We start from the raw sequence: 12834 nt of genomic DNA on the forward strand, positions 1-12834 counted from the left end.
TGGAGCTAGCATCCTGAAAAGTTGAGTCCAAAAAATTATCAAAAAACTTTATTACAAAAACCTTATTTTTTCTTAACCTAACTTCACCATAAAAACATAGTGGAAAAAACATACAAAACAAAACAAAAAAATTGCTGAGGCCTGTACTACAAAGCAAGGTTACTGGCTTATCATTTTAAATTGTCTAAAGAGTCCCACCAAAACCTGATTAAGTTAACAGCAACTCAAGTTACCGACATCTTCACCATCGTTGTACTGTTTAACACAGATCGAGGCAGTCAGGGTTTGTCAAGCCCGACTTTCAGTCAGTTAAATCAGAGGAGGTTAAACTCGCTTCATAGTACAGGCCTCAGGTTTTTCATCATTCAGAAAGAAAAACAGATTTCCTACAGTATATTCTACCCACATGTTTCACTGGTCTGAGTGGAGCATGTGATTCACATTATAAATATTGTTCATATGCAACTTGCTTAATGCCAACAACAACACTTGAAATCACTTTTACCAACATGTGGTCCCTTCATCACTGTGCAAATACATGAACTTATTATATTTAGAGAAATGAGCCCAACGTTGACACAACACATGTACATGGCACGTATCAAATACAAAATACAATAAACACAAATAAGGGTTGTGCACATTTAAATGTTCTGTGGAAAATTTGTCTCACTGATGGTTCACAAAAGTTTTTTATGTAAGACTGTAGCTCCAAGACATACAGTGAACGCACCGTAAGAGCTGAAAAGAAAATGAAAAACAAACAAAATATTACTGTGATTCCTCAATATTCCAGTGATACTGAATCACAACTCAAATATCTTACACTGTATTTTTTTGCATAAGATGGAAAATGAATTTATGTTGTGATTTTACAGAATCACGAAATGGCACCTTTTAACCGTAAGTTACAATCTCCAAGAAAGTGTTTCACTTAAAATATTTTTTACATTCTCAGCTGCAAACAATATATGACACAGAAAAATATAGCTTCTGAAAGCCTCCTCCCACATTCAACCACACTGCAGCTACTGCAAAACAAACATTAAATAATACATTTCTCCGCAATAGCCAAAGAGTGTTACACTTTGAGTAAACACAACAAATTCAGCTACATTATATTCATTTTAAAAAAAGCAGAGCAGAGACACATTATCCCTCATCCTACAGACATATTTCACATACATGGACAGCTATAAAACACTGATAGTTTAACATATTTCTTCTCAAAACCTTATTATGTAATTAATGCCAACCAAAAGAAGAAAAAAATAGTATTATTATTATTTTGGCAAAACAAAAATCTATACTTTCCTTTAATACAACTTGTAGCTTTTATCCCAGGTACAATCCACATTATTACTTGAATGTTTCTTTACCATCCTTTGATTTTGGTGCATTAGTGCATTAGCATTATCAAAACCTACATTGCATAATTATATTCTCACACTGTGTCTTGATAAGATAAGATGAGATAATCCCTTATTAGTCCCACAACACGCTTTCACTCCATGGCAAACTATTTTATCTTATCTTGTATAACAGAACACAAACAGCAACATCTCAAGTTGTCAGCAGCAGATGGGGAAATATCTGGCACTGACAGTGTCCCTACAGGCTTTGATGCTGTGTGATACTTTAACTCAGGACCCATGGCAAACACTGACGGAATAAATAGTTCCATTTACTAAAACTGCATAGATAGAAATGGGTGCTTTTGACTGGGGTCCCCTGAGACATTAGAGTCTTTAAAAAGAGTAATCAAAGCAGAAATAGAAAACAATGATGTGGCATTGTGAGGAAAAAACTGCTCAACAGAGTCACAAAACATTGGAATGATAAAAATGGCATGTCAGTGTCAGCACCTTTAGTTCAAGTACCATTTGGGCTTTGGATCCTCAGGATGTAGAAGTGATTACAGTTTTAAAATATCAACAATAAGCATCCCACAAACTCAGGTGCATGCCAACCAAAGAAATAATATGGAGACATCACATTAACACATTGAGGGAATTTCTTCAAGATTGGCACATATTTTCCCCTGGACTAAAAGATGAACTGATTATATATTAGTGGTTAAAGATTCATTGGTCATAACATAGAAGAGGCTTCATCATCTTGGATCTCATCTTGGATGAGAGGTGAAACGTCTTCCTGGACTATAACTAAGTCCAGTTGCGTTCAATTGAATTTCCTTGAGATAACGATGACCTGGATGAATGAGAATATTCACAGGCTTGTTTAACTTAAGAATTCATCAGTACAACCACGAGGCAGGTAGTTTCTACAGTATGACGCAGTGATGTCTAAGGCAGCTTCTCTTTTTATACCTATGTTCAGTGCAGACTGGAGAACCAGACTTTGGTTTAGAACAGTGATTTAGATGTTCAAGTCTAATCCCAATGAGGTTTGTTTTGGCTCCGTGTCCATGTGAATGTTGGAGCTGAGCTGAGACACGTCTCCACTCCTGCTGGTGTTTGATGGTCTCTGAGGGAGTGGACAGTGGTTTGTCTGCTGCTGTCACAGAGAGAGGCTGACAGGGATTTACAGCAGCAGCTGATCTTTACTGTCACTGTGTCATAACATCTGTTCACCTGCTTCTTCATCAGCAGCAGCAGCAGCAGGAGGAGGAGGATTCTTCTTCATGTGTCTTTTAGACATGAAGGTCCCCAAAGCAACAACAACAAGAGCAACCACAGCAACAACTGAGAGACCAGCTGCCAGTCCAACATGTCCTCTGCTGTCTCCCTCTGTGTCTCCTCCCTCCTTGTCTCCTCCCTCCTCCCTGTGTCCCTGTGTGTTACCTGCAGAGTAGAAGCAGGTGTGAGGTATCAGTGTCAGGTAGGTGATGACTGAAGAACAGAACAGAATCCATTTCCTCTTCAAACTCCTGTCAGACATTATCTACTGCACTTTGATCACATCACTCATACCAGCTGTTTTCTACAAAGTCTCATCAACAACATCTTTAGAAAACACCAACATCTGATCTGTGATCAGCCTTCACTCTCACACCAACAACCAGGAAGCTGCTGCTCCAAACACAAACACACAAACACACTCAACTCCACTGACTCACCTGAGGAACGAACATCCAGGTAGATGATGCTGATGGGCTCAGTGTTCAGGAAAGATCTCTTCCTGTGGTTTGTTCCTCCCTGGATGATGCGACACTTGTATCTTCCTGTGTCCTCTCTCGTCACATTCTTCAGAGTCAAAGACACGTCACCGTCCTTCATCTGTCTGTCCACCAGATCCACCCTGTCCTGAAAAGAGGGATGCTGGTTATCTGGATCAGGCCGCTCATCCCGGTACACTAACACATATTCTGGCTTCAGATCAGTTCTGGTCCACTCTACAACTATGATGTTGGTGTTTGGAGCTCGACATGGCAGAGTGACAGTCTGTCCAGGATCAGCTGTGATGTTCTGACCTGAAGGAGAGAGAGAAAACACAGGTCAGAAGTTAAAGGTCAAAGTGTAATCAGCCAATCAGAGAGAGGGACTGTCAGAGAGGAACCCTGGTCTCTGCTGGACCAGGCCGGTCAAGTACGAAGAAGAAAAATAGAAGTATGAAAACATCTGGGGAGTTAAACATGGAAAACCTGCTATATAATATAGAACGTGAACAGTTGCAGAGCTCACCTTCAGGTGCAGATACTAGTGAACAGATGAAAAGTAAAAGCCAGAGTGACTCAGCAGTTACTGCAGCCATTATCAGCTCGACTGATCCCCTTAATCCAGTATTTACAGAAAACTGAGGTTTAATCAATGAACTAGGATAGATTGAAACATTAAAAGTCAGGAATGAGCTACCACGACTGTGAGTGTCGGAGCCATCTTCTTGTGCAGTTCTGCGCACGTCCGGAACTACGTAATTTACATAACTTTTTAAAAATGCTTTATTAACAAGCCAGCAGAGCTTGTTTACAAAGTTCGCTAATCTCACAGGTAATTTATTAATTTATAATCACATTTGAACAAAAGTTTAAGACCTCCAGTTGAGTTGAGAATTTAGGGAAAGTAAGTCAAGTAAAGTACAAATAACTCAAAACGTAAGTAAAAGTACTTAGTTACTTTCCGCCACTGCCTGAAATAAAAATCATAATCTTACTAACATTGATTTCTCGTCATTATAAGAACAAAAATAAAGAAATTGTTTAATTTTATAACGTGTATGGAGCATACCCCTTCCTCCTCTCGTTGGTACAGTCCACCCACAGGCGGGAAAGCATCGATGATCACGTGACAGGAAGAAATCGGCCAACATGGCGACAAGCCGGACAGCGTAGCTTAGTAACGAGAAGCTTCCAGTTGTAACGAGGAAACACTGAGGCGTTCGTCTTCACGGGATCACCGCTCGGTTTTCGGTGAGTTTGCGCCGTTTTCCTCCCGTTAAACGACCAACTGACAAAAAGTGACGCGGGGCAGAGATTCGAATTTCTCCCGTTAGAGCTAACGGCCGGCTAGCAGAGTTAGCTTCCGAGCTAACTCGCCTGTATTTGTAAACAATGAGTGAACGTGGTGCTAAAAACGAAACCGCTCACATAAAGCGTCAGATTTCACGGTAGAAACAGCTGTGAACGACCCGATTTCACTTTTAATTTCGATTGTGTAGTTGACATAACGCAGCGTGTGATCAAACGAGCACGACAAGCAACAGTTAAGGCTGAAAACTGGTTCAGAAAACCAGACATCTGTTTATAATGAAGCTCCTAAATGCACTTAAATAAAAGTGCAGCTCTGGGTTCCACTTGATGGTAGTCTGGTAGTGATATATAGTGATGTTTCTAGTTAAACTAACAGGATCTTACTCTTTAATATAAAGCACTAACTATATATAATGTTGTCTGATAACAGTCTGAGCCTGTCAGTGCAAAAAACAAATATTTTGGGGATTGTCTTTGGGTTTTAGAGGTCTTGGCCTTATTGTGTTAAATGTCTCCTCTGTTTTCTTTCAGGCTGTTTTCAGCTTCAGAGGTTGCTGGTTCGATTCCCTCTCCCTGTGATCGAGCTTCAGCTGCAGGATGCCGGGGAAAAACAGCGACAGCTTCAAACCAGGAGACCTGGTGTTTGCCAAGATGAAGGGCTTCCCTTACTGGCCTGCCAGGGTACGCACCTGTTAGACCACATACAGACAGTCCGAGCTGTACCACTGTTGTTTTATATCTAACCTGATACATCTGTGTGTGTTCAGATCTGTAAGTCAGACGACGGATACAAGAAGCGAGTCCCGGTCTTCTTCTTTGGGACCCACCAGATGTATGTACACACAGCTGCTGATCAGTTTGCAATCAATAAGGAAACATTGATTGGTCTGTGATTGATCTCTCTCCCTCCTCAGAGGCAGCCTCCCTCCAGAAAACATCATCCCCTACGTCGGTAACAAGATGAAGTACGGCAGCGGCGTTCGCATCAAGGGCTTCGCCGAGGGCATGTGGGAGATCCAGAACACACCTGGAGTCGGGAGTAAACTCAAAGTCAGCGACTAAAACGCTCACGTATGTGTCCTCCGACCTTCGCTCGCTGTGGTATGAATTCATAATCTGTTCTGTTGCTTCCTCAGATTCCTGCAAAGACCAACACACAGGCTGCACCTGCTAAACAAACGCCTGCACCCAAAACAACAAACGACAAACTGAAAAATACTCCAACCAAATCAACCCCCAGTAAATCTGCCCCCGTGAAGCCCGACAGCAAACCAGCTGCTGGTCGAAGCGCTCCGAGCAAAGCTACGAATAAAACAGAAACTGCTGCTAAAACTCCCACGAGAGCCTCGTTAAGATCTGCTCCAGAGACCAAACCGGCTTCAGGTTCGACAGACGTCACGGCTGCAGATGGTTCGGAGGCTGCAGCGACGACACGCAGCAGAAAAACAAAGACAGACTCCAAACCAGCTCCTGAAAGACCTGAGACAGACGCTGCTGCTACCAGGACCAGATCCGCAGAGTCCGAGGTAATGACACCGTCAGTGATCGGGCGCTGTTTTCTGTTTTGGTTTTAAAATGACATTGAGAAAAGAAAGAATCCAAGAGGAAAAATCTTTAGCATCAGTTAGAGGAGCTAATATCACACGTTTTCTGTCATGAAATGCTCCTTACAGAGCAGACTCAGTTGATGGATTCAGACAGAGGGAGAGAGGAAGTGTTTTCATTTGTTCTAATTGTTTTATTTTTTCAGGTTGATGCTTCGCAGCATAAAAAGAGGACACCCACCAGTCCTGCTCCAGGTAACTAACACACACTGTACCAAGGCTGATTGATCAGTTGGTGTCGTTAATTCAGTTCTGTCTGAGAGGTTATGGCTCAGTTTTTAGCCAGAAATAATTCCCAGGGGGCTTTGCCAAGATGGCTGCCGAGTGGTGCGACTTGTTCATAAGGACTTTGCTCAGACCCTTTATTCAGTACACAGCAGTTACATCTTCAAGTCTACAAGCTTTGCTCACCTGGATTAAGGCAGTTTCTTCTTCTTATTCATCCTCTGAATAGGTTGCAGGGGTCTGAATACTTTTTAAAGCTGCTGAACATGCTGCTAATAATTAATTATCTTTACTATCAACTCTACAAAAGTTCATCGACGTCGTAGTTAAAAGTTTCTCTTTTTTCCAGCAGCGGGTAAGAAGGCGAAGACCACAGAAACAACTCCGACACAAACAAACAAGAACAACAGAGGACAGAGAGACCGGGAGGAGGAGGAGGAGGAGGAGGAGACGTCTGAGAGTCAAGGAGTGAAGAGGAAGAGAAAAGAGAGGGATGAAGAGGAGGTGGAAAAGGAGACAGAGGAGAAGACGTCAGCAGACGCTCGAGGGATGAAGACGAGGAGATCGGAGAAAGAGGAACCGAAGGAGGAGGAGAAAACAAAACAGGATGAGAGCAAAGGAAAGGAGGAGACTACGAGAAGAGAGGAGGGCCAAGGAAGAAAAAGAAAGAGAGAGGAGAAAAGAGGGAAGGTGGTGCAGAAGAAAATAAAGGTGTGGGTGAAGGTTGACGGCTTGGAGAGGAAGAAAAGAGAGATGAAGAAGAGGGAGAGGATGGAGAAGAAAAGGGGAGTAAACTCAGAGAGAGGAGGGACAAAGACGAGAGGAGAAAGGAAAGAGAAGGAGGAGAGGAAAACAAAGGATGGAGGAGAGACAGGAAAGAAAGAGGAGGTGAAGGAGAAGATGATGGAGGAGGAGAGAAGTGGAGAAAAGTCAGAGAGAGAAAGAAGGAAGATGAGGAGAGGAGAGAAGGAGGAGAAGAAAACAAAGGACGAAGGAGAGGAAGGAAAGAAAGAGGAGGAGAAAACTGTAGAAAAGTCTGAGAGAGAACGGATGAAGACGAGGAAAGAAGAGAAGGAGGAGCAGAAGGAGAAAACAAAGGATGTAGAGGAAGGAAAGAAAGAAGTGGTGAAGAGGACGGAGGAGGAGAAAACTGGGGACAAATCTGAGAGTGAAGGAATGAAGACGAGGAGAGGTAAGATGGAGGAGGAGAAAAAGGATACAGAGGAGGAGAAGAAATCAAGGGATGGAGGAGAGGAAGGAAAGAACGAGGAGGTGAAGAAGACAGAGGAGGAGAAGACTGGAGAAATGTCTGAGAGAGAAGGGAGGAGGACAAGGAGAGGAGAGAAGAAAAAGGATACAGAGGAGGGAAAAGAGGAACAGAAGGAGAAGAAAACGAAGGATGCAGAGAAGAGAAAGAAAGAGGAGGTGAAGAAGAAAATGGAGGAGGAGAAAACTGGAGAAAAGTTAGAAAGAGAAGGGATGAAGACAAGGAGAGGAGAGAAAGAGGAACAGAAAAAGGATGGAGGAGAGGAAGGAAAGAAAGAGGAGGTGAAGAAGAAGATGATGGAGGAGAAAAGTGGAGAAAAGTCTGAGAGTGAAGGGATGAAGACGAGAAGAGGGGAGAAGGAGGAGAAGAAAGCAAAGGATGAGGAAGAAAAGAAAGGAGAGACTGCAACAGAAAAAGTGAAAGATGGAAAAGCAACAGAGGAAAAGGAGAAAGACGGCAGTTCTGTGGATGAGGAGGTAAAACTGGTTTAAATCACAGTTCTCTCATTTAACCTTAAATCACAGAGTAACGACGCTCTACACAATCTGACTGTAGTGTATATGAGTCTTTATTGAGGGACAGATATGATGAACTGAGGTTGTGCTGATTCTATATACAGGAAGGGAAACGTCTCTATGTGGAGGGTTAATCTTTTTTCTTTACGACAGCGACAGCGCCGCCTGGCTGCCAAGAGGGAGAGTTTGTTGAAATCCCTGAGAGGTTTGCTGAAGGCCGGGAGAGGAGTGAAGAGGAGGGAGATGATGAAGAGCGCTCAGTAAGAAAAACACTTGCATGGATCAGAAGTGATGGAAGCGTTTTAGATGAAGTGTTAAATGTTTTATTTTCTGTTTTGATCAGGAAGATCGAGCTCAGAAAGACGACCGACAAGAAGAGCGCGAAGGAATCAACGGTCGCCAAAGTGACGAGCAGGAAATCAGGCGCTAAAGCCTCCGTCAGCAAGAAAATGACCGTAAAGACTGAAATAAAGAGGAAGAGGGAAGACAAGAAAGAAAGAGATGAAAAAGAAGAAAAGGAGAAGATGAAAATGTCCGAACAAAAGATGACAGCAGAGAGGAAAAAGAAGGATGAACATAAGAGCGACAAAAGTAAAACAGATGAGGTGAAGACAAAAGAAAATGTGCAGAAGAGGGATGAAAAAATGAAGACTGAGGAAAAGAAGAATGAGGGAGTGAAAGAGAAAAAAGTAGAGGTGAAAAAGAGCGATGAAAGTAAGGAGCAGAAAGACGAGGAAAAGAAAGAAGAGAGAAAAATAATCGGGAAGATCGTGAAAGCGACGGTCGGGCAGGGAGCAAAGGTTCAGGTGAAGACGATGATGGGAGGAGCGATGGCGGCAGCGGAGGAGGAGAAGAAGAAGAAAGAGGGGAAGACAGACAGCAGAAAGGTGGAAGAGAAGAAAAAGGTGAAGGAGGGGGAGAAGGTTGAGAGGAAATTAGAAAGAACAAGGGCGGTGACAGAGGACAAAAAAGACAAGAACGTAGTAGAAATAGAGAAGAAGAAGAAGGACAAGGACGAAGAGATGACGATGAAAACAAGCGAAGAACAAAAAATGCAAAAAGCTTCAAATTCGCAAGAAGAGCAGAATGAAACAGAGACGGAAAAAATGACAACACTAGAAGAGAAGAATGAAGAAGAACTTGACAAAGAATTGCAGGAGAAGAAAGACGACAAAAGTACAGCAGATCAAACAGAAGAGATAAAAACGCAGAAGAAGAGTTTGGAAGATAAGAAATCGGGAGAGACGACAACAAAGAAGAAGAGTTCGAAAGAAAAGAAAACGGAGGAAATAAAAACACAGAAGGAGAATTTGGAAGAAAAGAAATTGGAAGAAACAAAAATGCAGAAGAATTTGGAAGAAAAGAAAATGGAAGAACAAAAAACGCGAAAGAAGAGTTTGGAAGAGAAGAAATCGGAAGAAACAAAAACAAGGAAGAAGAGTTCGGAGGACAAGAACACAGAAGAGACAAAGACTAAGACAAAGAGTTCAGAGGAAAAGATAAATGACAAAGTGACAACAGAAGCAGCAGAGAAATCTGCAGAGACGCCACAAGCTGAATCTGAAACAAAAGTGGAGGAGAGCAGCGCAGAAGAACAGAGTAAACCAAAGAGCGATTCGTCGGACGGAGGCGAGGCAGAGCAGCAGCAGAAGAAGAGTTCGACCATGACGCTGACGGACTCGACTCTTCACAGAATCCACGGAGACATCAGGATTTCTCTCAAGACTGACAACCCGGTAAGACACAAACAAAGGATCAGACTCGGCCCTTCCTCCTCCTCCATCATGTATCTGTTCTACATGTCTTTGTTTCTGTCCTCCAGGACATCAGGAAGTGTCTGACGGCGTTGGATCAGCTCAGTATGGTTTATGTAACATCCCAACACGTCCAGAGACACAGTGAGCTCGTCGCGACGCTGAGGAAGGTACACAAACGATTAATCATCATCAAATAGGAGACTTTGCTGCTTTTCTTGGTCTTAACTTATTTTAACTTCTATATTTTTGGATTTTGGACTGCTGGGTGGACAAAACAAAGACCTTTAATGGCATCACCTGCTGTTCTCTAATGTTTTCAGTCCATTTGGCAATTGTCCACGTCAAAGTTTGTCCACTAAAGTTCTTGTTTTTATCACTGACAGACTCAGATTGTTCTTCTCAGTGTCTGATAACATGATGATAGGATTCCTACAGAGACAGAGCTTTTTGTTAAAGAGTCAGATCCTTTTAGTTTAACCACAAACATTTCTATATATCTCTACCAGACTCCATTGACTAAACCGTGATTTTACTGAGCAGTAGCTGGAATACCAGGGTTTGGAAGGCTTACACGAATTAATTTATATATATATTATATAATATATTGTCATAAAAACTTTCCCTTAAATCCTCAATGATATTATTTATATTAAAGTACTTTACCATGTGTATTTCTTCATGGTTTTTTCTGTGTAGATGCGGTACTACAGAGCGAACCAGGCCATCATGGACAAGGCCTCCATGCTATACAACCGCTTCAAAAACGCCTTCCTGGTGGGAGAGGGGGAGGAGGTGGTGAGTGCCGCCTTCCTGCGGTCACTGCTGGAGGACAAAGAGAGGGAGGAGGCTCAGAGGGTGGAGCAGTGGAGGGAGAGGCTGAGGAGGGAGGAGGTGCTGCAGGAGGTGAAGAGACGCATGGGACATGTGAAAGAGAGGAGGAGGACCGACGGAGGAGGGGAGGAGGAGGAGCAGAAAGAAGGTGAAGAGGGAGGTAAAGAAATTAAAGAGAATTATAATTTACTGCTGTGAGTGAATAAGAAGTTTAATTAAATATAGAAAGAATGTGAATTAAAAAAACAAGTTTTAATTGTTTTCATTTCAAGTTTTAATGTTTTTGTTTGTTGGTTTCTTTTAATCACCCCTGCCCCCTCCTCCAGCTCCAGTGGACTCTTCCTGAAGTTTTAGTCTTTCTGTAGCAGTCTGGACTGAACCAACTCCTTGCTGAGGGGTGTGGACCTGAACCCCCCACCCCCCTGCACGGACAATGAGAATGTCCACAACCATTTACCTCATCACATTCATTCACCTGCTCATTAACTGTTATTTATTCTGTGTTGTAAATGAAAAGGTGCTGTTATATCTGAACAGGAGTTTTACAGTGTTTTGTCACACCTGAGCAGGTACAGTCGTCATTAACTCCTGCTAACGTCAGTGCATTAGTGCAGTTGAGATAATTTCATCTCAATTTCAATTTCATTTTTACCAGGACAGTGTTTATCTCTTTTCCACTAACACACACTTATTTGTTATTTTTAACAGTTTTGCCTAACATGATACACCTGAGCATTACCCTCCACCTTTACCTGTCCTTTTAAGTTAAGCTAACCTTTAATTATTTTACCTTTTAATCTAAAACCCAGCCTTTAAGCCCTCAACATAACCTTAATCTACCTCTGTTAACTCTTTTATGAGGAGAGGGTACATTGTCCTTCAGTTTGTTTTTATTTTTAAAAAATGTTTCATTAACGTTACTTTTAGGGACATCAGGTCCTCACAAGGCTGCATAAAGTCTGGTTTAAACTCTGTTGCTAATTTTCCTTTTTAGTGTATATGGTGCTCCATTTTGTTTCACATCACTAAGTCATCTGCATGTAATCTAAGAGGCATGAGGAAATGTGGCTTTGTTTTGAGTGTACTTTCTCTTTATGTCAGGTTGTCGTCAGCAGCATTAAAAATTAAAGCATTAAATCGCCTCACTGAACCTTGATATTCATACTCTTGCTGCTGGGGAGGACTTAGTGCCTTGCTCAAGGACATCACGGCAGTAAACGTACAGTCAGAGCTGCTTTGTGTTTTTATAAAACTTTGTACAGTCAGATATTTTATTCTGTATTTTATTGTGACACTGAGATGTTTCTATTCTTTTTATGTTTGCAGTTGTTACAGTTTATTGTAAAAATGGCTGTTACTGTTTCCGTTGTGTAAATATGTGATTTTTACTTGCAGAAATTTTTTAAACAAAACTGGCATCACAAGTCGGACTACAATATTGACTTTTCTTTGTAAATGTTTGGCCTCACTGTCTACAAATTAAAGGTTTACTCTCAAAATTATTTTTTTCTGTAAATTATGACTGAAATTATGAAGTTATTTTCAGTTTTCTCAAAATTGTGGTCTGATTACGATCTAAAAGGATTTTTAAAACTAATTTTAAAACTCTTATCATTGGCCACTAAAACCTGCCAAACTACACGGAAAACCTCAAGCACCATTTGAACCTCCAAGAGACCCCTGGGAACTCCAGAACCTCTGGAACCCCCTCACTAACCAATACACCCCCCTACAGAACCTTCCAAACTGTCTAACAGTTCACTAGAACGGTCTCCCTGACCACTAGAACCATATCACTGACTGCTTAAACTTCCAAAAATGTATACATGTAGAAACTTCACCACTACATCCTCTTAAGGACCACCAGAACCCTCTAAAACCATCTGCAGAACCTCTTCAAATGACCACTAAGACTTCCCAAATCCATTAGAACCTTCAAAAGATCCCTAGGAACTCTAGAACTTCTAGAACCTACTCAATGACCATTACAACCTCTTACAGAACCTTCCAAACCTTTTGCTCTAATTTGTCACCTGTCCAGTTTAATCTTAAAAAGCTGTATTATCTGTAAAACTGCTGCTTTATTTCCTAAATATTTCGACTTGAATTCTATGAATTAAAAATATTTATGTAATGTAATTTTAAAAAGTGATGTTTTGATGCTTTTGTATGTTTTGCCGAATGTACATGGTCTAATTCAGTGTCT

The 12834-nt window shown here is 41.6% G+C and overlaps 2 protein-coding genes across 4 annotated transcripts; one reads left to right on the plus strand and one right to left on the minus strand.

Annotated features, from left to right (window-relative positions):
- Positions 1-33: 33 nt before the first annotated feature.
- LOC108892264 (hyaluronan and proteoglycan link protein 1) lies at positions 34-3854 on the minus strand. The gene is made up of 3 exons (XM_018689718.2): positions 3645-3854; positions 3080-3433; positions 34-2804 (listed from the first exon to the last, which is right to left on the minus strand). The coding sequence occupies exons 1-3, from the start codon at positions 3712-3714 to the stop codon at positions 2578-2580; spliced, it is 651 nt and encodes a 216-aa protein (XP_018545234.1). The 5' UTR covers positions 3715-3854; the 3' UTR covers positions 34-2577.
- Positions 3855-4234: 380 nt separating this feature from the next.
- On the plus strand, positions 4235-12130 carry LOC108892254 (caldesmon). Of its 3 annotated transcripts, none has more exons than XM_051072648.1 (12): positions 4235-4369; positions 4961-5110; positions 5197-5261; positions 5344-5479; positions 5566-5955; positions 6180-6228; positions 6608-8001; positions 8194-8300; positions 8384-9776; positions 9863-9964; positions 10494-10788; positions 10955-12130. In XM_051072648.1, the coding sequence occupies exons 2-12, from the start codon at positions 5027-5029 to the stop codon at positions 10972-10974; spliced, it is 4035 nt and encodes a 1344-aa protein (XP_050928605.1). In that variant the 5' UTR covers positions 4235-4369; positions 4961-5026; the 3' UTR covers positions 10975-12130. The 3 variants fall into 3 exon arrangements, with proteins under 3 accessions (XP_050928605.1, XP_050928607.1, XP_050928606.1); XM_051072650.1 differs by having other exon boundaries at positions 10494-10776; XM_051072649.1 differs by having other exon boundaries at positions 6611-8001.
- Positions 12131-12834: the final 704 nt, after the last annotated feature.

Source organism: Lates calcarifer, linkage group LG9 (assembly GCF_001640805.2).
Source record: "Lates calcarifer isolate ASB-BC8 linkage group LG9, TLL_Latcal_v3, whole genome shotgun sequence".
NCBI classification, from domain to species: Eukaryota; Metazoa; Chordata; class Actinopteri; family Centropomidae; genus Lates; species Lates calcarifer.

What these genes read in the sequence shown, in the direction of transcription:
- LOC108892254 (XM_051072648.1), top strand. Translation starts at nt 5,027, where the DNA reads ATGCCGGGGAAAAACAGCGACAGCTTCAAACCAGGAGACCTGGTGTTT. An exon ending in CCAGATCCGCAGAGTCCGAG is followed by an intron (nt 5,956 to 6,179) that starts GTAATGACACCG and finishes TTATTTTTTCAG; the next exon opens with GTTGATGCTTCGCAGCATAA. An exon ending in TCGTCGCGACGCTGAGGAAG is followed by an intron (nt 9,965 to 10,493) that starts GTACACAAACGA and finishes TTTTCTGTGTAG; the next exon opens with ATGCGGTACTACAGAGCGAA.
- LOC108892264 (XM_018689718.2), bottom strand. Translation starts at nt 3,714, where the DNA reads ATGGCTGCAGTAACTGCTGAGTCACTCTGGCTTTTACTTTTCATCTGT. An exon ending in ACTAGTATCTGCACCTGAAG is followed by an intron (nt 3,434 to 3,644) that starts GTGAGCTCTGCA and finishes TCTCTCCTTCAG; the next exon opens with GTCAGAACATCACAGCTGAT. An exon ending in CCTGGATGTTCGTTCCTCAG is followed by an intron (nt 2,805 to 3,079) that starts GTGAGTCAGTGG and finishes TCTACTCTGCAG; the next exon opens with GTAACACACAGGGACACAGG.